The sequence below is a fragment of the Tasmannia lanceolata genome, unplaced genomic scaffold (genome assembly GCF_043159265.1).
Source record: "Tasmannia lanceolata isolate RefF3 unplaced genomic scaffold, GAP_Taslan_0.1 ptg000013l, whole genome shotgun sequence".
NCBI lineage: Eukaryota > Viridiplantae > Streptophyta > Magnoliopsida > Canellales > Winteraceae > Tasmannia > Tasmannia lanceolata.
In genome coordinates this window covers 31,643,894-31,670,507 of record NW_027518690.1, presented here as the reverse complement: position 1 = coordinate 31,670,507, position 26,614 = coordinate 31,643,894, and the positions used below count along the sequence as shown (strand labels likewise).

At 38.9% G+C, this 26,614-nt stretch overlaps 1 protein-coding gene across 1 annotated transcript in view; it reads right to left on the bottom strand.

Annotated features, from left to right (window-relative positions):
• Positions 1–26,614, bottom strand: part of LOC143890013 (lysine-specific demethylase JMJ705-like) — a 58,681-nt gene that overhangs the window by 18,886 nt on the left and 13,181 nt on the right. Inside the window, exons 4-5 of the mRNA XM_077394492.1 lie at positions 23,630–23,780; positions 11,044–11,711 (exon numbers count right to left, since the gene is read on the bottom strand). Coding sequence (XP_077250607.1) covers positions 11,044–11,711; positions 23,630–23,780 — 819 coding nt within the window. The remainder of the gene's footprint in view (positions 1–11,043; positions 11,712–23,629; positions 23,781–26,614) is intronic.

Sequence of the window (26,614 nt, the reverse complement as noted above, 5' to 3'; positions counted from 1 at the left end):
ACCTTGAGCATGACTCTCCTCTGGAAATCTATCCCTCCCTTTATCAATTTAAGAGTAGACTCCAGTATTTAACCAGTAGGAGTTAAGGTGGTGTCCAAGGATAGTATTAATAGTCTGGCGTTGTCGATGGCGGGGGAATCTAGTAGTAAAGACAATTAGGCTGTTTTTGAGGGTCCCGGATCACAGACCGCCGGCGATGGTTGCTCCACCGGAAAAGGTGGCAGTTGGTAATCTCGAGGAATCTGATAATGGCAGGGAGCCGTTGGTGGCCCCTCTTTGACTTTTGAATCGCCTATTTCTCCGCCTAATCCAGCAGACAACAATTCGCCTAGCTTGTCAGAAAGCAGGGCTACTATCGTGAAAGGGATGGTGCATCAGCTCGGAGGAGGGATGGTGCTGAAACATTAAATGTCGCACCACGTGGTGAGAAAGGAAAGGCGCTTAGAAAAGACGTTGCTGATATTTATACATTGAAGTCGGCGAAGGAGAGGAAGGCTTTAAAAGTAAAAAAATAGATACTACAAGGAGAGTAAAAGTTCTATAGAGAAGCGTCTACGTATTGGGAAAGGTATTATACCTCGTAGAGGTTCTAGACAGGAAGCACGACTGTTAGCAACCTGAGGTGGTCTTTCTGTTTTGAATAGAAAACCTAAATGTATTTATAGAAAAAAAGGATCTCATGAAGAGAAAGCTTGACCCTGAGTCTCAACAGATCCTTCGAGACTTTGACAAATTTACTAGCCCAGATATGAACGGAAAGTAAAGGACACAGAATGAAATCAGTGGGACTGACCGAGAATTTACCTTTGAGGATGGAGTTTTAGAGCTCTTGAAAAACCTCAGTTACAATGAAAAGTTGGCAAGGAAGGAATCGCCAACCCCATGCGAGGTTTCTTCAAGTCCACTAAAAAAACGATGGGCCAAATTGAGGGAAGAATCCAGTAGCAATCCAGATATGGATCAAAATCAAACCAAGACGAATATCAATTTGTTGGTGGTCTAAAGAGGTACTCTTCACTCTCTCTTATATGGTGGTTGGTTCCAGGTATATGGTTGATGATTATTCCATGTTGCTAGTGTATATTTGTTGTGTTGTTATCCCGTTCCACCCCAGAACCGAGTATTGATGTTTAAGATAGTTTTTGTGGATGATTTCATTAGTGATCAGCAATTGCTTTGAAGGCCATCAGTTGTTGATGCCTTTTCTGGTTGTTTTGTTATTAGATTTAGTGGCTTTTGTCGTGATCAATTGGTGGTTTGGGTTATAGGGCTGTTCGCAGTCTATTTTTTGTTGGTGATGGACTTTATTTGGGCATGTTTCGTGCGTTCTGGAGATGGATTTTAACGTGACCAGCAGTGACTCCTTATTGGTTGTTCTCATTTTTTGGTGGTTTGCGAATGATATGCATGGATTTATCTAAGAGTGCTTCTTGGGTATAATTGTTTGTGTGCTTCTTAGCTTCTATGAGTCACAATGACTACGTCCTCCACCTCTACTGTTGTGGCCCTTCTGCGGGTCCTTTCCATGTTACTTCTATGACTTCCATCAAGCTTGATGGATCGAACCACCCTGCATGGAGTCAGTCTATTAAGCTTTATCTCCATGGAGAGGGTAAGTTAAATTATATCATTGCGGATCCACGTCCAACTAGGGACTCCTCCTATGACAAGTGTAGTCAGGAGGATGCCCTCCTTCAGTCATTATTGTGCCAGAGTATGGAGTCTAAGATTGGGAGTCACATGTTGTTCCTGGGATCTTCGCGAGCTGTCTGGTTATGTGCAAAGACCCTTTACTAAGGAACAAATAATCTTACGATGATTGAGACGTTTCCACAGACCTCTTCAATTCAAAACGGGGGGAGTTGTCTATTTCTGAGTACTATTCAGAGTTTGTCGCATTGTGTCAAAAGTTGGCTTCTTGCTTTCCACCATCTACATACCCTGCTGTGTTGGCAAACAGAAAGAGTTACAGGTTGTTCAGTTTCTGGATGGCCTTGGAAGAGAGTTTCTTCCTATTCGTCAGCTGATTGTGGTAGATGGCAGTCTACAATCACTTGATCAGGTTTTCTCTCGTGTTCAGAGGGCACTTCGTGTTGATGCCCTTGGTGATACTGGTGGTGAGCGGTCTACTTTAGCAGTGCAGTCTGGTTATCGTTATGGTCGCGGCCTCCATGGTTCTGGTCGAGGTTTTGGCCATGATTTAGGGAGAGGCCGTAGTACTGGTCGCCGTGGATCCTGCTACTGTACTCACTGTGATACGGAGGGTCACACTATTGATTTCTGCTACAACTTGCATCCGGAGTTACAACCCACACGAGCAGCACATCAGGTTACCGAGACTTCTACAGATAGCTCTGCTTCTACTACATGGCTGTCTCCAGTTCCGAGTACGAGTCTACTATGCTCACAGGAGAAAAAGCCACTGCTACTTTGGCCACGGAAGGTAGTTGCCCATCTTGCTCCCTCACTCATTCTGGTTCATGGCTCATTGACTCTGGAGCTTCTCACCATATGACTAGTAATAGCAGCATTCTTCATTCCTTTCAGCATGCCTCTGCATCATCATCTGTTACCTTGGCTAATGGAGCAATGTCCCCCGTTTCTGGCACTGGGGATACCTCTCTTAGTACTAGCATAAATCTTTCTTTTGTCTTGTGTGTTCCAAGTTTTCCTTGTAGTTTGTTTTCAATTAGTCGACTCATTCTCTTCACTGCTCCGTGACATATTTTTCCTTCTTACTGTGTCTTTCAGGATCTTACGACTGGAGGAGGATTGGCTCGGGCCATGACGTAGATGGACTTTACTATTTCAATCGTGAGGCACCTCCGAGAGCATTGCAGACTTCTGGAGACTCTTTTCTTTGGCAATGTCATTTTGGTCATCCTCCAGCATATTGCCTTCAGAATTTGTCGATTATGTCGTCGTCAGTTAGTCCCTTTCATTGTGAGTCGAGTCAGTTTGGAAAGCACCATCGCGTGTCTTTCCCACCGTCTAGGTCTATCAGTCGTGGATCGAGTCCATTTGAGTTAGTACATTCAGATGTTTGGGTCCTTATCGAACTCCATCTATATTTGGTTATAGGTATTTTCTTGTATTTGTTGATGATTATTCACGCATGTCTTGGTTATATTTAATAAAAGATCGTTCGGAGGTATTTACTGTGATTTGTTCTTTTTATGCAGATATATCAACTCAGTACTCATGTTCTATTAAATGGTTACGAACTAATAATGCATGTGAATATTTCTCTACTTCTAATGGTTTTCAACCGTTTCTGTCTAGTCAAGGCATTATTCACCAATCTTTTTGTGCTCATACCTCTCAGCAAAATGGTGTTGCTGAGAGGAAGCTTCGTTTTCTTGTTGATATGGCACGCACCCTTCTATTTCAGATGAATGCACCAAAGACATATTGGCTAATACCATCCTTACCTCTGCGTTCCTAGCAAACCGTCTCCCTTCTATGGTCCTAGGGAATAATCGCTCACCCTTCTCAGTTTTACATCCCTCAGGAAATCTGTTTCCATTATTACCCCGTGTCTTTGGTAGTACATGCATTGTTCATAACCTTGCCTATGTCTGGACAAGTTAAAACCTCATGCCATTAAGTGTGTTTTTCTTGGCTACTCGAGAACTCAGAAGGGCTATCGTTGTTATAGCCCTCAACTTCGGCATGTGCATGTGACGACAGACATCACCTTTTTTAAGGATGTTCCTTATTTCACAGGTTCCAATGTACCTCCCATGGTGGATCCACCTCTTCCTTTACTTGTGCATGTTCCACCCACTGCGTCTCATCCTCCAACAACGAAGGTTTACTCTCGGGGTCATCGACAAATCATTCAGCCCAAGCTTACCGATGGCATTTCATGTGAGCCTCCTCTTCAATCGGTTGGATCTACCCATGTAGCTGAGGTATTACCTTCTGATGCTCCTATATCCTCACATACGTGTTCTCGCACTGCAGCTCACTCTATAACTTGATGTAGTTTCTTATGATAAAATGTCACCCGGTTATTGTTCTTTTTTGTCTTATGTTTCTTCTTTTTCGATCCCTCGTACCGTTGCAGAGGCCTTGGCACACCCTGGTTGGCGTGCTGCTATGGATGCAGAGATGGGGGCCCTTCATACTAATAACAGTTGGCAGTTGATGTCTCTTCCCCATGGGGCTCGTGCTATGGGTTGCAAATGGGTATTTACTGTGAAATATCTCCCAGATGGGAAGGTGGAATAGCTAAAAGCTCGGTTAGTTGCAAAGGGGTATACGCAAACTTATGGGATTGATTATACAGACTTTTTCTCCAGTGGCGAAGATTCCCACTATCAAAGTTCTGCTATCCCTAGCTGTCAACATGTTCTGGCCTCTTTTCCAGTTGAATGTTAAGATGCTTTCTTGCATGGTGATCTGCAAGAAGAGGTTTATACGGAGCAACCTCCAGGGTATGTCGCTCGGGAAGACGAAACATGTTGTATGTTGCCTACATAAGGCCTTGTATGGCCTTAAGCAGTCTCCTTGTGCGTAGTTTGGGCGGTTTAGTGAGGCCGTAGTACGATTTGGGATGAAACAATGTGATGTGGATCACTCAGTATTCAGCATGCAGTCTAAAGAATGTTCCATATTTCTAATTGTCTATGTGGATGATATTCTTATTACTGGAAGCGACAGTGGTGGCATACAGAAGCTGAAATTTTCTTCAGAAATAGTTTTGCACTAAGGACCTTGGTTGTTTGCGATACTTCCTTAGCATAGAGGTGGCATATTCACGTCAAGGACTGTCTCTATCTCAAAGGAAATATACATTAGATATATTTTCAAAAAAGGTCTTCTAAGAGCAAAGCCAACTGAGATTCCTATGGATCCAAACGTCAAGCCTTCTCCTAATCAGGGGGAGCTACCCGAGTAGATACAGACGTCTCGTGGGCAAGTTGATCTATCTCACTGTGACTCATCGTGACATCTCTTATGATGTTAGTGTAGCGAGTCGGTTTATGAGGGCTCCCAGAACATCTCACTGGTCTGCGCTTACACAGGTTGTGAAGTATTAGAAAAAAAGCTCCTGGAAAAGGACTGTTCTTTAGAAAACATTGTCACATGAGAATTGAAGGGTATTCTGATGCAGATTAGGCAGGATCTCCTGCAGACAGAATGTCGACTACTGGTTATTGTACCTTCGTCAGAGGTAATTAGGTTACATGGAAAAGCAAGAAGCAAGAGGTGGTTTCTAGATCAAGTGCAAAGGTAGAGTATAGGGCTATGGCGTATACCGGGTGCGAGTTGATATGGTTGAGGTCGTTTATGTCAGAGATTGGACTACCACGCTCGTCACCAGCTACTCTTCATTGTAACAATAAATCTACTATCCACATAGCGTTGAATACTCTCTTCCATGAGACGACAAAGCATACAGAGGTGGATTGTCATTTCATTCGTCATAGAATCCAAACATGGGAGATCTCCACTATTTTCACGAGGACGAATGATCAGATTGCAGATACGTTCACCAAGCCCTTGAGTAGGACAAGGTTAAATGAGTTATGTAACAAGTTGGGGATGTATGATATATACACTCTCGCTTGAGGGGGAGTGTCAGTGTATGTATGTGCGCATATGTATGCACATCCACTTGTGAGGGTATTCTTGTCTATTTATGTAACCCTAGTCTCATATATAAATATCATATTTCCATGGGTCTGTGAGAATACATAGACACACACGTTCTCTCTCTCTCTCTCTCTCTCTCTCTCTCTCTCTCTCTCTCTCTCTCTCTCTCTCTCTCTCTCTCTCTCTCTCTCTCTCGTTTCATCTTCTTAGTCTCTTCTTCATACCTTCGAATGTAATAGATATTGATATGATTGAATTGATTGTCTAAGGCTCACGATAGTAACGAAACCAAATAAAGTACATAGAAAAGATAGTTCTTTTTCTATCATAATGATATTAGTTAGTAATCCTGGCTTAGTGAGTCATTTCTTCCATGATGAAGTATTGGCATCGGTCCTCCTACATTTTGTGTCTGTAGACCGAGGAGAAAGGGGGCGCAGCGGGAAGAGAATTGTACCATGAGATCATAGTTTTAAATCTCCACTGAAACCAATATGAAATGACCAAAATCTTTATGTTTACATAACCACTGAAACACATAATGAAAATAAAACGCATAGCAAAACCAGAACCGTAAGTTACTAGTGGTAACTAGTATGTATTTTTTTTTTTTGTGCATTGTGTATAAATATCTGTATGAATTACATGTGAAATATGGTATGTACTGAATTATCAGAATGAACCAGTCTTACCAGGAGGAAAATCTTTGCTTGCTAGGCAAGAGGATAGTAAGTTACAAATTTTTTGTCAGTATGACATGTATTTCTATTGCAATGAAATTAATTAATTAGTACTTGATGGTGGGGTTAGCATTATCCATATTGTAGTGATAAAACATGTATGTGTTCCAAAGAAAAGGAATTCTCCCTTCTTCGAGGTCTCAAAAGGGTGTATCAACACATAAGAAATTTTGAATGAAAATTGAGAAGAGATGTAGCTCTATTTCATCTGGAAATGGTAAGAACTTTAGCTCTTTTTTTTAACTGAGTTGGTTTCTTCTCCTACAAGTATCAAATAGAACATGCTGAACAAAATCACCTTCCTATAAAACATGCTCAATTAAGATCGGAAAAATCTATAGATATTATGAAACCATGTGTTAACGCTTGAATCTGTAGAGAATCATATTTTCGATTGGAGAAATTGACAATTTAATCCAATTTTTCCATTATTTTCGTTTATGTAATAGTGCAAAAAGAAAGCCCGACTCCAAAATGTTCAGGAATAGTGGAACAGTGGCATTCAGTTTCTTGACCTTTTGACATAGAATTAGTCAATTCTATAGTTCAATCATTTGTTAACCACAGTCATACTGTTAAATGGTCAGTGGAATTTGATCAATGCCTCTTTTATATTATTAGGATCGGTGCAGTTGCACCGAACACTTTCTCCATCAATAGCCAGACCAATCACTATCACTATTCACGACCCTTTTGAAAAAATTGTTTGTTTATGTTTTGCATTTTTTCAAATGGTATTCAGGTTGTGTATTTTATCAATGAATATAACTCTTGACTTTATGATGATGGTGCTTGCCTGCTTGGTTTTAAATTCTGGCCAAAACATTTCGTTTCGGCTGAAACATTTCGATTTCGACTACTACCGAAGCAAAATTCATTTGGATTCAGAAAATTACAAAATTTCTCTAGAAATTTTAGGATTTTGTTAATGTTTCGGATGAAATATGTGAAACATGTAACTTTTCATTAAAAAAAAAGAGCAAGGTTTTTGTCAAAATGTTGACAAAAAACCTGAAAAAAAAAAATCAACTTCACTTCCAGAAAAGTGAACAACAATGAGATACCTTTAAGAAATTTCTAAAAAGAAAAGGTAAAAATTAAAGAAAAATTGTGACGAAGAAATAAAAAATTAAAAGAAAAACCAGTGGCGAAGAATCTTACCTGGATTTCGGTTGTGATATTTTACTAAAATGTTTCCGTGACTGTACAAGATTTCAGCCGAAATTTCAAACCGAAACCAAAATGTTTCATTTCGCTGATGCCTGAAATCGAAATTTAAAAGCTTGGCTCTTATTATTATTTTTTTGGTAGGAAAGCTTGTATTGAACCTCTAACCTCCTGGTTGAAGAACAAAGCCTTCACCATTGAGCTAGATGCTCAATCCGACCTTGGCTCTTATTGATCGATAAAGTGATAGAATTGATGGGATTTGGTAAACTACTGTGCATATCAATACTAATTAGATCGATTAGATTGATATTGATATTAGAATCTTTCTTTCTAGAACGTTTCGATTGGATCTCATAAGCAAGATCACCCAATAATAGCACGTCACCAATAGAAACACAACCTGTTTTTTCTTAAAGAGAATCCCTTAATTGTTCCAGAGCCACTAGAAACAGATTTTGTAACCAGACAAAAAATGAAGCTAAGGTCTTGATCTTTCCTAACTCTGTGACTAATTAGAGACTTGGGAAACAAAGAGAAGATGTGTATGAACAAGATATCCAGTAACAAGAAGGAAAAGGTCTGGCTAATTGGTTCTCTCGAGCATTTGATGATCTAAGATCCATATCAATAGATTCATTCTTACAAAATACTTATGTAGGCCAATGAAGGACTAATACTTCACTCTAATTACCAAAATAATGTACGATGGATATGGGAAGATCACTGGATAGATAGCTCTCATACCAAATTGATGTAAGACGGATCTATGGAAGGAATGTTTGGGGTGAAAAGGATGGGTGAAAATTAGGGTTGTGGATCTGGATGACTGTAGTGACTTGTCTCTTGTATGCTTGCTTGGCTTGATACATTCGTCATGTTTTTTGTATTCTCATATAAGTAGATTGCATCACTGATTGGGGGTGCAACTCGGGTTGGGTTGAGGCCAACCCAACCCCACCTGAGAAACCCATTTTCCCAACCAAAAACCAACCCGACCCGATTTCCAACTCGACGAGGTTCAACCCGACCTGAGGAATCCAATTTTCCAACCCAAACCAGACCCGAGTTCACCCTGACCCAACCCGAGTTTTTAAGGGCATGTTCGGCAACACTTCTCATTCTCGCCTAAAGAATCGGGCGGAAACGGAGTGATGAGAAACTTTAGAAACGGTTATTTATCGCTTCAAGGAATCCTATTTTTTAGTTGAAAAAGTAGCATAAATTTTGAAACGGACCTTAGCGGGTCACGAAGCCGAACAAGATTTTTGAGATTTTTTTGGCTTTCGTCATTCTCCACCCCTAAAAAAGGGGGAAAATCACGTAAAAGAATAGTTGCCGAACACACCCTAAGCTTATAAAATTACAAAAAATCATAAAAAATGTCAGGTTTCAAGCGGGTCGGGTTGCCCAAACCCTCAACCCGAACCTAACCAGGGTTGGGAAAAAACACAACCTGAACCTGAACAAGAAATTTAGGCACTTCCACATTTGTGGCATATCTCTTGCTTGCTCGTACCCAATCAACACATGCTTGCTCGTCATCACTTCCATGAAATTTAGTCACTTCCATATTTGTGGCACATCTCTTGCGATTCATAAATTCAAATCGTGCCAATTTTTGTTTCATACTACCCACCTTGTCGGCTATATTTAAGAGCAACTCTATCACTTATGGACCGGAGTTCCTTGGATCCTACCACTACAAGTTGATATAGCGGGAACCTAGGCTTTGATACCAAACTGATATGAAGGAACAACTAATACTTCACTCTAATACCAAAATAATGAAAGATGGATACGGGGAGGTCATTAGATATGTAGCTCTGATACCAAACTGATGCAGTACAGAACTATGGAAGGGACGGTAGAGGTGAAAGAGACGGGTGAAAATTAGGGTTATGGATCCTAAAACATGTGATTATTGTAGAAAAATATTTCTACTAGGTTTAGGAGGGTGCAGACTTATGCTAGGAATGTGCAGACGTATGTCGGGAAGGTGTAGACATGTCAGGAAGATTCAGGTAAGAGTTTTTTATGAGACTAATGGGCGAGGGATCAAAGAATAATATGTAGAGATCAAGAACTGGAAATAAAGAATAATTGACGAGAGAAGAAGAAAGAGAGAAAGAAATGAAAAGGTTTATGGATATAAAAATGACCTGGAATCACACCAAGGTTCTCCTAAGCATCACAGCTTAGGATATGAAGAAACACGCTTCAGAAAAGGCATCATACCCAATCAACATAAGAAACCATCAATTTTCATTCATATTCATTGGTTATCGGACATCATACTAATCAACATAAGGAAACATAAATTCCATTCATATTCAGTTGTTTTCGGGGGCAATAGGCCCTTCATATTTATAGGCTATGCAAGTCATTCGAAAATTGGAAGAAAAATCCTAATCCTTGCTGCAAAACAACTTCTAGTCTAATTACGACTCCTATTCTCTCTTTATATGAACTCTATCTAAACATACTACAAATAAACCACTTTTCCTTTTGAAATAAAACTCTTATTCAACTCAAACTCCTAATGACTTGAGGCTCCCATTACATGGACATTTCCTACCACAAATAGACTATTAGAACTTCTTTTATGTTGCAGGTAGGCCCTTGAAGTCACTTACTAACTCAAGTGATTAAATACAAATGACTTAAATGTCCTATCACTTAAGGATTTCGTAATAAATATGTGGACCCCATTTTAAACACCTAAAAAATAAAATTTGGACCTTAGGATGGTCCCCATTCAATACAACGCCAACCATGGAATCCTCCTTATTGATCTTGATTCCCTTTGCTCTATTGTTGTGAAAGGAGGATCATTGAACACCATCTAGTGGGTCAAAGAGGGGAAGGAATTCTCAAGGAGGTTAAATGCATAGTATATGCAATGGATTTTTAATTTCATTTACTTCAATTTCCACGTGCCTATTTTAATTTTTGATTATTTTTCATATGGATGACTCGGCAAGTCCAGACTTTTTGGCTCACCGAGTCCAACTCACTGCTACGTCAAAAACTGACTTGCACCACATGCTCATAGAACACGGAAAAATAAATGGCAGCCATTTGGCTAAAATAGAAAGGTAATTCCTATGTTGGGAAAGACTAAATCCATCTTCTCTTTTAACATAGCAGGTGGCCAAGCTGTAATTGCGTGTTGCTCTAATGGGTTCACTGTTTCACCAATAAATGTCGATTGAGTACCATAAATAGGAATTGAAGTAACTTCGCTCGTACAATAGTTCTTAGATGCTGAGTCATCAGTCACAACCACCCAAACAATGAAGTAAAATGCAATCCAGTGACATTATGGATGCAAACATGCAGAACCTTTCAACACCACCAACGAAGAGAGAGTAAAATAACATATGAATTCAAATAGAGATCTTGAATAAGCGTAAAATAATCAATGAATTGAAAAGAGTACACCTGAATTCCACCTTCAAGTCAGAGAGTTAGTACAATAAATGTGTGTATGACTAAACAAAAATGAGTATCAAAAAACAAAGCTGCAGCCTACCTGAAGAGTAATCTATATCAGAATTGTTCATATTCGTGTCATAAACATTCTGAATGTCGCCAGTCACTCCAGAACCAAAGAAACTGCAATCGGCAGACATGAGGTATCTAGCTGCCGCTTCTCTGGGTTGAATGACGGCGGCACATGCAAAGCTCAACATTCCACATGTCACACATGATAGTAGCCCTTGATCTAACAATCCATCACCCTTAAAATTGCCTTCTTTATCACTATCCATGTTCTCCGTGTCTAACGAGGAAGTGTACAAAGAGTGAAACGCCTTCCCTTGACATAAGGAAATAGATCTTCCCTTTATTGAAGGGAAAACATTCGAATGACTGAACCACTCATTCCTGTCTAAAAAGATATCATCGGATGGTGGGATTTTCGAGGACTCCAGTGTCTCACGGGAACTGCATAAACCAAGTGGCAACCTGGGTTTTACCTTTATTCGAGATCCAGGATGTGAACTTGAGCGTAAAGAAATGTCAGAAAAATTTCGTGGAAGAACAATGCAAGAAGATCCTTTTTCAAGAAGAATATCAAGCAGGTCATTGTTTTGTATTACATTCTGCACAAATAGCTCTTTGACTATCATTTCCCCTTCACCTCTCTTCTTATCTTTCAATCTAGAGCTTCGTGGCTCAGTATTGATGCTCGCGGGTATCCTGCAGAAAACAACCGACATACAGATAAGGTAACAGAATCTGCAACTTAAACCTCATCAATTTTGCCAAGTATTGAAATTGGGGTGAGTATGGTTTGAAAGGTTCAAGCGTCAACAACAGAAAAATGATGAACTTAACCATATAGTATAGAAACATATGTCATGAGAATTTCAACATGACAGCCAAACTTTTAATCAATTTGCAAGCAATGAGAAATTCATCATAACAGCCACAACAGACCAGCTAAAACATATAACTCTCCCATAGGAAGGCCCATTTAAGAAACAGGATCATATTTTCACCATTTCGAAATATGGTAGTTATTCTTCTGCCTTCCCTATAAGCATGGAAGGCTAACAATGATGACTCTAAGCAGTGAACATAACCTAAGTTTTCCCTAAAATACTACATAAGTTAAGCAAACTAGTATTAAAGAAGGAAAAAGACAATGGATCCAAGAAAATGATCTAGTAAAATGGGAAAATGAAAAAACCTAAACAGTAGACTCAATTGAAAACAAAGCAATAGCCAAGAAAAATCCCCTTTTCTCGTTTCAAAACAACAAATCCCCTTTCCATTTCAAAAAAAAAAAAAACCTTTTCTCCCTTTCTTTGTTATTTAAAGGAAACTAATAGATCTGGACCTATTCACAGTAATTAATAACCCAGTCCATTTCTGGCCACCAAAACCGTAGCAAACTTAATACGTTTTGCACCAAAATTTAAGTAGGTAGTTGGACTTGATGATCACCATCCATGCCACGTTTCAAGTCATGTGCTCCAACATGGGGCCCACAGTAGTATTCTGAAGTTAGGCCATATTTTGGGATTGTGCACACAAATCAGCCTCTTGTTTCTTCTCGCCTTGGTCTTTATTCTTCTTTGATTACTGATGCAATGGACATTATATTTGCATTGGTCCCTCCATGGAAAAAACTTGTCCGCAAGTTCAAGGCTTCAAAAACCTCCAACATCTTTGGTGCAATGTGTTGTATGTCTTCCATTGAAACCCATGCATGTGTGAAATTTCCGCCAACCCATTTGATGTAGCACATGTGGTTGCATGCATGTGTATCTAGCATGGTGGGCCTAGATTGTGGTGTTATAATGGTTGTCAAAGAATTATGAAGCCTTGGAACTAAAGTTTCACACGATGGCCTTTCAGCGTATCTTTGTAATCGAAAAATTTCTCAACGGCATTAAGCCAATCGAGAAACTCTTCCGGATGTAGTCGCTCATCGAACTCCAGAATATTGATCTTAAGGTCGTCTGAACTCTAAAGCACGAAAGAACCTTGATTCCAACGACTCCTCACGTTGGGGCTGATTGTCAAATGGATTAGCATCGGACTCATCACTCGAATGACCGTGGTCACTACGAGTTTCTTGACGCTCTAAGCGCAAAGTTAACTGCTCAACTTGCCTATGAAGTTCTTGTATTTCATCATCTCTTGCATCCACTATCGGATTGTTGCCGCGCCTTCCTCTAGGTTTTCTCACCACCGTAGAAGAAAGATCCACAATAAAGAAGAAGAGCCGCCCAAGAGCTAATCTCAAACTTTGATAACAAATAATGGAGAGAAGAACAAGAGGGAAAAAAACACAAGAAAACTTAAGGAAGAATGAACAAACAATGGGAGTAATGCTCTACCACCAAATGGGTTTCTTTACTTCATTCCAATATTTTCTTCAATGAGTTAACACACCTAGATCAAGCCCCTTTCACAGATTTTTCTATTATCTAAATCATTTACTCCCATTTCAACTTTCAACCATACCATTAATAACCTAAGACTTTGACCCTGCTTGGAACAAAAACAACTTTCAAAACACCTTGTAACTCTAATTTTCTAATTTCCAATACAACAACTTCCAAAATATCTTAACTACATGCAAACTTTAGTTCCAACGCTTCATAATTCTTTGGCCACCATTATAATACCAAAATCTAGGTCCACCATGCCAGATACACGTGCATGCAACCACATGTCCTACATTATATGGTGCTTCTACAAGCCGAATTTGCTTACAACTCTACAGTGAATCATTCAAGTGAAAAGAGTCCATTTGAGATAGTGTATGTACGAGCTCCAACACATTATCTTGATCTTGTGATGTTGGCAAATTCTTCCAAAACAAGCAAAGGAGACGAAGACTTTACAAAAGCAATTACAAAGATTCTTTAAGATGTCTATCGAAAACTTCAAGCAAACAATGTGAAATATAAAGAAGCGGCCAATGCACATCGTCGGTTCAAAACTTTCAAAGAAGGAGAGCTTGTTTGGGCATACTTGAAGAAAGAAAGGTTTCCGGTTGGTACATACAACAAATTTAAGGAGAAGAAGATTGGCCCATGTCGAATCATGGAGAAAATCAATGACAACTCTTACAAGATTGAACTTCTAACGGGTGTACGTACTCACCCCACTTTCAATGTGCAAGATTTATCAAAGTATTATGGTGAAATTGATGCGAACTCGAGGGCAAGTTTCCTCCAATCCGGGGAGGATGATGTAGCACATGTGGTTGCATGCATGTGTATCTAGCATGGTGGGCCTAAATTTTGGTGTTATAACGGTGGTCTAAGAATTATGAAGCCTCAGAACTAAAGTTTGCATGTAGTTATGATATTTTGGAAGTTGTTGTATTGGAACCTAGGAGATTAGAGTTACAAGGTATTTTGAAAGTTGTTTTTGTTATAGTTTCCAAGCAGGGTCAAAGTCTTAGGTTATTAATGGTATGGTTGAAAGTTGTAATAAGAGTAAATGATTTAGATGATGGAAAATCTGTAAAAGTGGGCTGATCTAGGTGTGTTAAGCCATTGAAGAAAATATTGGAATGAAGTAAAGAAACCCTTTTGGTGGTAGAGCATTGCTCCCATTGTTTGTCCATTCTTCATCAAGTTTTCTTGTGTTTTTTCCCCTCTTGTTCCTTTCTCCATTACCATTCCACTAAAATTCCATCCACCTCCACGCCACTATCTTCAACCGCGCATTTCCTAAGGATCCCATTAATATCTTCTTCCCCTGGAGTGCTTCGATAAGGAAAGATGCCTTTTACATTAAAGACCCAAGTGGTCGGGTAGCTTGATCTTATAAGCATTGCCATTGACTCGCTTCAACACCTTGCATGGGCACATTAGACAATTCTTTGAAGCATTTTTAACCCTCACTGTAACCATGTAGCCTTCTTCAAATACTTGTTGACGACAATGAACATCCACTTTGGCCATATATATTGCATGCATGTCTTCAATCTTTTTATGAACTTCCTCATGCAACTCTTACATCCATTTAGCCATTTCTAATGCTTCCTTGTTTGCAATCCCTAAATTAGACAAAGGAATCAAGTCAAAATAATGAGTTGGCTGCCTTCTATACATAATAATTTCAAATTGGCTCCCTGCAATAGTGCAACTCCTTGAATAGTTGTAAGCAAATTAAGCTTGTGGTACAAGTAACTCAATTAATTGGATTCGGTCAAGGTTTTAAATTTCGATTTAGGTTTTGGTCGTCATGGAAACTCAATTTATGCATTTCAGTCGTTTAGGTTCCGGTTTCGGTTTCGGTGGGGATGGAAACGAAAACATTTCAATCGTTTCGTGTTGGTTTCAGTGAAAATGTAAGACCATGGATTCGATTCAACAGGGCTTCTTAAAAGATACCCCAAACTCTAATTCACCACCTATGTTAGGATATCTATTTGTGGATGGTAGGCACTACATTAATGAAGACGGGTTCCTCATCACTTCCACAAGTCCTCCAAAAGTGAGAGAGAAACTTCAAGTCTTGATCGAAGGTAATGGTTTTTGGCACGCCACGTAGACGCACCTCTTTGAAGTAAAGATTAGTCACATTGGTTGCATCTAGTGTTTTCTTACAAGCAATAAAGTTTGACATCATAGAAAACCGATCAACAATAGGATTCATGGAAAACCCAACACAAAATCCATCCTTGACGCCTTCCCATGGTGCTTTAGATACTGGAAATGGTGCATACAACATGTTTTGAGATTGTCCCTTTATAACTTGGCTAATCCGGGACCCATCCACTATGCATGCAACATTATTTCTAGGTTGGGAAAATGACACTTGCCAGCAATCATCTCATAAGTCTTGTCTCGTTCAAAGCCATCACTCAAGCCACCACCATGCACCTCAATGATGATCCTCTCACTCAACGAAGAATTAGGAACGCACCAATTGGTTTCTCCTGGAAAGAAAATCATCATGTGTAACATAGTCACCTCATTGCTCCTTGAAATTAGACCAAATCTCCTTGAAATAACCATCTTCATACAATTCTTTGAGATGCTCAATGCCGGAAATTTTGATGGGCATAGTGCCGATCAATGGTCCTTCTACTACCATTTGCTATTTTATTTTGCATCCCTGATTTATACTTGAGGACATATGAGACGAAACCCACTTTACATGTCTTCAATTATGTTCGACGTATTCAAAGCACCATTGGAGAGAAAGAGAAGAGATGAGGTATTAAGAAAAGAGAAGAGAGTATAAAAGCTCTCCCTCAACTCAACTCAACAAAGCCTTTGTCCCAAACTAGTTGGGGTCGGCTAAATGAAACTTTTAGAAAAAAATTATGAAGAAGGTAAAAGGAATCTACCCGACTCTAAAGCTGGTTCTAGTTGGGTTCTCTCTCATTGCTAAATGAAAAACACAGGCAGAGTTTATAATAGCTCTCCCTCTCATAAAATAATATATATGTGCGTGCGTCACTAGGGTTACATGTAAAATGTCAAGAATACCCCTAATCGTGTTTGTAAATTTCACCGCTTCGTCTAACACTCACCCTGAAGATCGAGTGTATATGTCATACAACCCAAGCTTGGCACACATCATTCAACTTCGCTCTACTGGTTTGGTAAATATGTCAGCCGCCTGGTCTCCTATCTAGTGAAAACAATACGTATTTTCCCTATCTGAATCTTCTCACGAATGAGGTGGCTATCCACTTCAACGTGCTTCGTCCTCTCATGAAAGACTGGATTCGAAGCAATATGAAGCGCCGCCTTATATCACAATATAATTATGCAAGAGATGAGGAAGGCAAGCCCATATCATACAGAAACGACCTCAATCAGATCAACTCCCCATAGCTCAATATTCTGCTTCGGCACTAGGTCTATCCACCACGTCCCGCTCCTTCAACAAAAGTACAATACCCCGTAGTCGACCTCCTGTCTAGAGAAGAACCGGCCCCGTCCGCATCAGTAAACATTTTCAAGTTGATGTGATTGTGCCTTTTGAAGAACAACCCTTTACTAAGAGCCCCCTTTAAGTATCTCACGATCTGAAGAATTGCTGCCCAATGAGAGGGACGTGGGAAGCTCATGAACTGACTCACTACACCAACTGCAAATGAAATATCTAGACGAGTCACGGCCAAATAGATCAACTTGCCAACTGTAGGATCGTGGTGCTACCAACTATCCCAAAAAACGTTGGTGGTGAGAAAGGCGCCACCATTATCTTTATTAGGCCAAACTCCCAGAGTCCATGGGGCATTGCTGGCACAAGGCCTAAGACCATGCGACCAACCTCCAACTGGGTCCAATAACCCGCCTAGGCAACCACCAACTAATCTCTTGTATCTGCCTAGATCCTCTAACAAATCCCCTTGACAGGATACAGGTTAACATTAGGATCCATGGACTTCAGCTGGTTTCAACCTCAAGGATCCTGTCTCCTCTAATATATCCAAGACATACTTTCTTTGCGATAGTGATAGTCCACCACGTGAATAAGCAACCTCAACTCCAAGTAAGTATATGAGGCGACCAAGATCTTTAGTACAAAACTCTCTTTTAAGGAAGTCACTTAGCTTCTGTATGCATTCCCTATTACTCCTAGTGATAACAATGTTAACTACATAGACTACTAGGAAAATGTATCCACTATCAGACTGCAAACCGAAAAACCGACTAATCTATTGCACATTGCCTCATGCCAAAGCGCATAGTCGCATCACTAAATCTGCCAAACCAAGCTCTTGGAGACTGTTTAAGCCCATATAATAGCTTACGCAAACGACATACAAATGTGCGCATCTCCCCCTGAGAACCGTACCATGGAGGTTGCTCCATGTAGACTTCCTCATTGAGGTCACCATGAAGCAAAGCATTTTTCACGTCCAACTAATACAATGGCCAGCCCATGTTCACAGCCAAGGAGATCAAAAGACGGACAGAGGGGATCTTTGCAACCAGGGAAAGAGCCTCAGTGTAATCAACCCCAAATGTCTGAGTGTAACCCTTTGCAACTAGCCTTGCCTCAAGCGTTCAACACCAGGTATTTAACTAAACACCACAAGGCAGAGAAATCGACTGCCAAGTACCATTCGAGTGTGGTGCAACCATCTCAGTATCCATGGAAGTACACCAACCTGAATGAGCTAAGGCATCTGCAATAGGACGAGGCAAAGTAACTGAAGACAAACCAGATAGAAAAATGTGACAAACAAGAGAAATTTGATTATAGGAAACAAAGTCAGAGATCAGATGAGCCACAGTACAGGAACAGGTGCGAAATGCAATAGGAGAATCAACAGTACTGGGAGCAACATCAGATACCTGAGGAGCCGATGGTAATCTATCAGACTTGGGATTCTAATGGTCGGGTGGAGGGCCCTTATAATCAGAAGGCTGCACGATCCACCGAGGGCCAAGATTATACACCTGCAAAGGAGAAGATGAAGGACTCATAGACATAGATGAAAGAGGAAGAGGTAGTCGAGTGTCCTATATGGGATCAACTGCAGAATCAGAAAAAAAAAAAAAAAAAGGATGTAGTCTCAATGAAATTGACATCAGCAGAAATATAGATCTTCCTCAAGCGAGGTTGTAGTACATATACCCCTTCTGGGTTCGAGAATAACCAAGGAACACGCACTTCTCAGCACGACGATCTTATTTGTCTAAGCCAGGGGGAAATTATGAACAAACCACACAAACTAAGACTCGTGGAAGAAGAGGAAGGGGTTTCCGGAAGGATGTAAAACACACAAGGGGTCTGATTCTGTAGAACAAAAGATGGGAGACAATTGGCCAAAAAACAGGTTGTGAGGACAGCATCACCCCAATAAGGCTTAGGCACCTTAATTCGGAACATGAGGGTACAAGCCATGTCTAGAAGGTATCTAAGTTTCCTCTCGTCTACACCATTTTGCTGAGAGGTGTAGGCATAAGAGGCCTGATGAATGATACGACTGTCAGAAAAAGGCCTGAAACCCATTACAGGATGAAAAATATTCTCGTGCACTATCAATGCGCAAACAACCAAGAGAACAATGATATTGGTTACAGATTTCAGAAGAGAATGTGCAAAAAGCAGAAAACACCTCGGAACGTTCTATTATTAAAAATAACCAAGTCATCCTTGAATGATCATCCACAAAGACAATGAAATACTTTAAATCCAAACAAGGATGTAGTCTTGTAGGGAACCCAAACATCAGAATGAACAAGTTCAAAAGGATGGGAGACGATTAATAACACAAGAAGGAAACGACATTCGACAGTGTTTACTGACAAGAATCACATTGAAACTGACTAACTTGACTCAAACAATGGCGCCATGGTGAAGCTTCTCCACTAAGGGGTGGTCTAGATAGCAATGCCACTAAAAACACAAGATCTACGTGGTTCAGCATTGTACTTACGTCCACGAGAGAGGAGTTTTTTTTAACCATTTTGGTTTAGGGTTACAAACTTCTCTTCTTCTTGGCCAAGAAAACAAAAAGGAAACCTAGCCACCCCTAACCATAACGTGTGGCTTATATACCAATGTCACCATATAGAGAAAATTGTTGAAATACCCTTTAGCGAAAAACCAAAAATTAAAATTTCCTTCTTGGGCACATTAGTGTGTCAGGGTCCTGTATAATGACAGAATGTAAGGCATCTGCACAATAGTCTTCATATGTGATCTGTTCTTCTTTGTAGCCCTCTTCCCCGTATGTTTTTTCCTCGTCGCCCCTTTCCCCATCACCATCTACGGAGGAATGGATCTCTCGCACTTCTCTAGTGGTTATGTCCGGGATTTCCAAATAAAAAACGATTAAAATGTTGTACGGCAAAATGGGACGCAAATGGATCACGAACAGTGCTAGTAATGGGCGATACTCCTTAACCTCTCCTATGATTTTGGGGGTTTGGTCTATGGATATGAGCCGCATCACTACAACCAAGGGTCACTACATTTCCTCTTCCACAACCTATTGTGCTTTCGCCATCACTTGAAAAAGGCCCTAAAACTTGTTTGAGTCTGTTGTACCTCAACCTTATTTCCAGATCCAACTATTGTACCTCAACCTTATTTGCAGGACCACGCCTTGAGAGACAATCCAACAATTGATGGCATTGCGAATGTTAATTGGTAAACCCATGATGTTGGCTCAACAGCTGGTTTTTCATCTCTCAAAGTTGAAAACGAGACTTGAGAGGATACAAGTCAGTGGTGCATTCTCTAACCATCCTACTTCCTTTCCTAAATTATTGATATTGTTGATAGAGAATACTTTCATGGTTGATTGGCAAAAATTAAGACCAGATTAATTTGACCATCTTCTCCCATGAGTTGATTTTGTCCTTACGCATTAAACTCGAGCCGATTGGACTTACCCACTGAGTTTGATGGCCAGAAGCTTCACCTTTGTGGTTTCAGACATCTCCAAATATTTAAAATCTTGTTTTACTTCAACCAATCAATCGAGTACTTGCTCCAATCATTCCTCTCTATAAATATCATGGTATGTCCACTTAATGCGAGTCCTGATCACTTCCATCACACCCATGTTGCTGGAATTGTGCCGCTTCCTTTAGGCACAATGCCCTGATAATTCCCATCATCAAGCGTCTCATTCGTCCCATTGATTCATGCTTGCTCCAATATTGGAAAAGTTTCCCAATCAATTGTTGCCAAGTTGAAACTCCTTTCGCTTCACATAGCCTTGCTGGTTTGCTAGATTATTTCTACTTCCCACCATGGACCACAAAAATTACCGACTAAATAGGCTTTGATACAAACTAATATAAACTATTATCAAAGAAGGAAAAAATATATCAAACGATGGAGACAAGAAGAAGATCAAGAAGAAGGAGAATAGGGTTTACCCTAATTGTCTCGATAGAAAACAAAGCAAAAGTAGAGAGAAGCCCTCTCTTACAACCCACCCCCCCCCCCCCCCCAACAAAACCCCACCCCACCCCAACCCACATAACTTTTTGTGCAAATAAAAAAATTTATTAAAGTGTCCCCATAAATTATTTAAAAGAAAATGGCAAATTTTCCCATATTTGTGGTAATGAATATCCTGATCCACTTTTGGCCACCAAAACCATAACACGATACTTTTTGCACCAAATATGAACAGAAAATAGTCAACCAGATGATGATTGTCTCAGAGTCTAAAAACGTGCATTCAGACAATAACGCGGCCAAGGTCAAAAGGGTGTCGATTTGGGAGGAATATGGTATCCAACATTAGTCAAATGGTAAATATAAACCAATACATCCACTTGCTCCACTTCATGCCAAAGCTCATCTTCTACAAAGTCATATTGCAAAGGCCACTCTGAACAATCGTAGGCCTTCACCAAATCTAGATTTAACATCATAGCACATGCAATTATCGACCAAATCAATGATTTCATTAGCAATAACAATGTCATTCAAAATATGATTACCGGCCACAAAGCCACTCTGTTTTTCAGCAACCAAATATGTTTTGACTCTCCTAATTCTAAGGGGTAAATACTTTGATCAAATTTTGTATACACAACCAGACTTAATAGTTCTGAATTCCATTATAACTGCAGCATTTATAACTCTTGGAATCAAGGTAATGAGAGAAGCATTAAATGCTTTGGTGGAGAGAGGACAACAATAAAATCCCTCCATCACTGCCATGATATCCTACTCAGTGATACCCCAAAACTCCAGAGAAAAATTATAGAGAAAATATCAGGACAGGAAGCATCATTCATTTGAAATAAAGCCTTTCTAGCATCTTCAAAAGAAAGGAAGCTCCAAGGACCTCCTTCCCATCTTAAATAGCGAAGGCATATTCTCATAGATCCACTGACAATTCTGACACTTGGAGGAAAATAAAGAATAGAACTCTAAGTCATAAATTCCATTCCTTTCCGGCCGAAATGAACCGTAATTCCGGTTCTAGGCCAGAATCCGGAACGGAACGGCCATATATTCCGTTCCGGTCGGAATTCCAGTCCATTCCGGTCGTTCCGGCCGAAATTCCATCGGAATCAAGAATTCCAGACGAAACAGGCAGAATGTGTTTTTCGTCCCGGAATTCCCCAAATCCTGTTTTTTTTTCGTCTGTTCCTGTTTCTTCTTCTTCCTTTTTCTTCCTAATATTTACAAGTCATTAAGTAAATGTCCATTTACTTAAGATGGGTACATGAAAATAAGGGAAATACCCCCCATTTGGATCTATTAAAAATAATTTCAAGACCCAAATCTAAAAGGATAAAAAGTCAACTTTCCAATTCTAGTACAAAATTCAAAAAAAAAAAAAAATGGTGCGGGTCAAAATCCTAACTTCCAAACGATGGGGTATTTTTCTAATTTTAAAAATTCATAAAATCTATCATGTCCAAACATTATTAAATCCCAAAAGTCAGGTAAAAAAAGTCACATAATTTGGTCTCTAAAAAATTTTCATCTTGTCAGGCACTAGTGAACACACTGGTCAACATGCTGGTCAACACAGGCATTTCAGTTGATAGTGATTTTCCTTTGAAGTAAATGTTGGATCTTCTACATATTTTGTTCAATTAATTGTTTCTTCTATTTTTCTCACAATTTCTGATTTTTTTTGGATTTTTTTCATATTTTTAACTATTAAAAAAAATTTCCCTCGTCATAGCGGAACGAAATGGACGAAACACCGAAATGTTCCGTTCCGGTAGCCAAAAACGAAACGGCAAACAAAACAGAATTTATAACTTAGATAGAACTTCAACCTCTTCTTTCCTTAGCTTAATATGATGATTCATTTACCTAGATCTTTTGAACTACTTTTTTCAATGTAAGGTATAACATTTCTATGAAATAATGTCAGTAACCAGGAGGTTACTAAAACTTTTGCTGTCCCATTTTCGCAGGACCCCCTTTGAGGGCTATAGGCCTCTTGAAACTGATCCCAGCAGTAGCTCTAAAAGAGGATGACTGCCACCAGGATCCATATGGACACAATGTTCTCAAGGTTTGGGTGACTCTTCCAGTCGTCCATAATTGTTCAAACCTGAAGGGTGCACGTCAAATCATATACATTTCACTCCAACAAGTAAGTAAACAAGAACATCTGATACATGAAATTTAACCATTAAACTTAACATAATATTTTGAAGAAAGTGTTATGTACACTCCCTGGTTCTGATATGCACTCCTCACTTTTGAACACTTCTCATTGATCGTAGATACCTTTTTGGGAATTCTGACAGCCTTTAACAGCTAAACAGAAAAGTGCAAAGTAAAGAGAAAAGTGCCATTATTAGAAAAAGAAGTGCAGATATATCCTAGAAATATTCTATTATCATAGGAAAAATGATAACTGCACTCCCTTGTCTTAATCGTAATTCTCTCCTTATTTTAAACTTCTCTTGATAGCTGTAAAGGCTGCCCCAATTCCCAGAAAGCTATCAACAGATAATTAGAAAATTGTTTAATATAGTGAGGAGTGCCATTATCAAAAAATGCACCATGTCCTTTATTATTGACTACAAGGAAAAAGAAAGGAAAAAGGGGTAATGTTAAGAAAACATAATTAACATATAAGAAAAGCAAGCAATAAAAAACAAAAGCAGATGATGCAAAGATTCCACATGCATCAATGTATCATATCATGCAAGACATTCCTTAAATGTGAGGGGAAAAACCTTGAGCATAATGTTAGTGCAAGTGCATAAAGCAGTTGAAAATGAGACAGCATTGGCGGTTTATTAATTGAAGCCCTACGAATCGCAGCCTCTTTGGCTACTCTCAGCCATTCAGGGGTTGCAACGTTTGCGGCCTCTCCACAGTTGAATCCTGACAATAAAATAAGAGAAACTAAGAGCTTCAACTAGCAAATAAGAAAACTTATATCAATTATGGTGAGTCAGAGGCAGGTTATATGCATATAATAAAGCAACAGCTCTAGTCCATTTAAGGATTATCAGGAAAGCACGTAGATTATCGAAACTGCAAATAACATATCAAATCAGTTCAGATTGAATGCATCAATTAAATATAGTTGGTGGTCAAAAACATTAAAATAAGGTACGAAAGTTGGACAAGGTTGAACAAGATTATATATAATACATAAACTACCATTCAATAAATAAATAAATAAATAAATATATATATATATATATATATATATATATATATAATGTATACACGTTATGGTCATTTGGTACAATCATGTCATTATTTTTTATAATTAAATATTGGATTGGCGGTTTGAAAAAACAAATGTGAAGGTATATATAATTCAGTGCAGAAGCTTGTTTTGGGCATTCAAAATTTTAGGCTTCCATTTGATTTTAGTATTCATGAAGGAAATGAAAGGCTACTAATTTTGGCACTACCATGTCTTGATAATTGCACTAACTCGGCCTGTCTTTTATTATTTAAACAGCTGTCAAAGGTTATCACAGTTCCCAAAAAGCTCTCAAAAGCCAATTAAAAAGACAGGCTGAGTTTGTGCAATTATTAAAACATGGTAGTGCCAATATCAATAGCCAAATGAAAACATGTCTGATGAAAATTTTGATAGAAATTTTGTATACTTATGGAAATGTATTGAAGCATATGCAAAGGATGGACATTTAGATGAAACTTCAAGAAATGCCTGAATAAGCACAAATACACACTAAAAAAGCACCACATAAACTAAAAATAATAATAATGATTTAACAACAGCGAACAACTAGTGACATTGACTGTCACTTTTGTCTAATAATTAGTGCGTACCACATTCCCCATCTAATTCATATGAATATTTATGCAAAAGTCAAAGTACACTATTGAGATTGCATGATGAAAAAAGGATGGGTTTTGGAAGAGATTGAGAAAAAATAAAAGCATCACTCAAAAATAACAAAAGAAAATGATTAAAAGGGGGGACATTGGGAATTTTCCTAAAATCCGCAAGCATATGTTCAACCAAGTTAGAAAGGTCCACATATTCGTAGTTGTTGTAACTGCTCCTTATCTAATGTGTTGGAAGGTTATTGGGGCAAATATTAAGGGATTCAACTTTATAATTAGGAATTTGAGGATTTTAGTAGTTACTTCAAGTTTAAGTTGTTCTTATGATGGGGGAACATCATTAACAAGACAGAAAAGAGGCTAAACTTGCAGATGGGGTCCATTATTAGTAGTAAGATGGGGTCCATTATTAGTAGTAATTTAAGTCGTTAAGGGAAATTTAGTCATTTTATGTTGTTGTTGTTTGAAATCAATTAAGTCACATGAGTGATGTTTGAATACAAATAGGGCCCCCTCATTAGTGAATGGGTATTAGTTAAAGTCAGAGACTCAGAGTCATTAGGTGGGTGTTTGAGCCATCCTCTTTTGAATTCATTTAAGTCACTCAAGTGAATTCATAAGGAATAGGCCTATAAAGCTTTGATATTTTTCAAAAGAGGGGAGAACTTTTGTGCATAGGATTGAAGTTGGGTTTCTTATTTTATTAATTAATAATAATTTTTTAGCATTCTTCAAAGTTCAAACTTCTCTCTTATCTTCTTGTTGGAAACTTGAAATTCTCTGTTTTTTTTATTTTAAGATTCAAAAGTTTCGGTGAGATACTGTTATGGACTTGGAACATGTTAATGATTCCAGTAATAAAATATGATCTTAAATCCTATGGTTAGGTGTGATTAATCTTAACCGTTATATTTATTGCTCTACTTGATAATGAATCCAATGGATGAATTGATTAAATTTTGTCTTGGACTCGATCTTACATTCAACCGTTAGATCAGGTCACATGATTTAAATATACATCTGAAGCCCTAGATTGGTTGAATTGATTGAAATTTCACACACTCGAACTATTGGATATTATTTTTCTTCCCTATGGTCCCGCACCATCTTTGATGTTAGGTAGTTGTCTTTACTCCAAGTTAAGTCAGGAAATAGAATGACAGAAGTTCAGGAAAGTAAAAAAAAAAAAGTCGTTCTTTTTCCTCTGACTTCTAAATAGTCAATAATTTGATTGAGAAGTTTTAATAGCTATTTGAGAATAATAAAAAATGATTGAAAAAAGTTCAAGCAAGAAAACCAAGCTTGTCATCCCAATAAAAAGAAAATAATCAGCTAAATCAGTACATCTAAAGGAATTCGATGACCAACAACTGACTTTGCCCTTCACACCCTGTTCCCCAGCCAAAGAATCCACCTCTAAGTTGACCTCACTATGCACGTAATAGAAAGACATGTTAATTGTATTGCAAAGCTCTACAAACTCCTCAACTAGATCTAATATCCTCCAAGGGAACAAGTCAATAATAGCCTCCTTGCGGCCTTGCCTCGATCATAAAACTTGAAACCCCCCAACCAAAAGACCAAAAGAATCCCCCTCCCCATTGATCTCTCACTAGAACTTCAGGCACAAGCAGACCAAATTGCAAAACCAGTCAAAAATTTTGTTGAAAATAATTAAGCAGTGAAGGAATCCATCTTCCAACCAACTTATCAATGGTGTCGTGACTCTTTAAAATAGCTTTCAATATCTCCCAAAATTTTCAAAACTTTTGCATCAACAATGCTTTCGAACAAGAAGTCAATATTGATGATGCAACCTCTGATTTATTTATTTTTATACTCCGAATGGATATATTTATTTGGTGTTTGTGTTGCTTAGCTATTTAAAA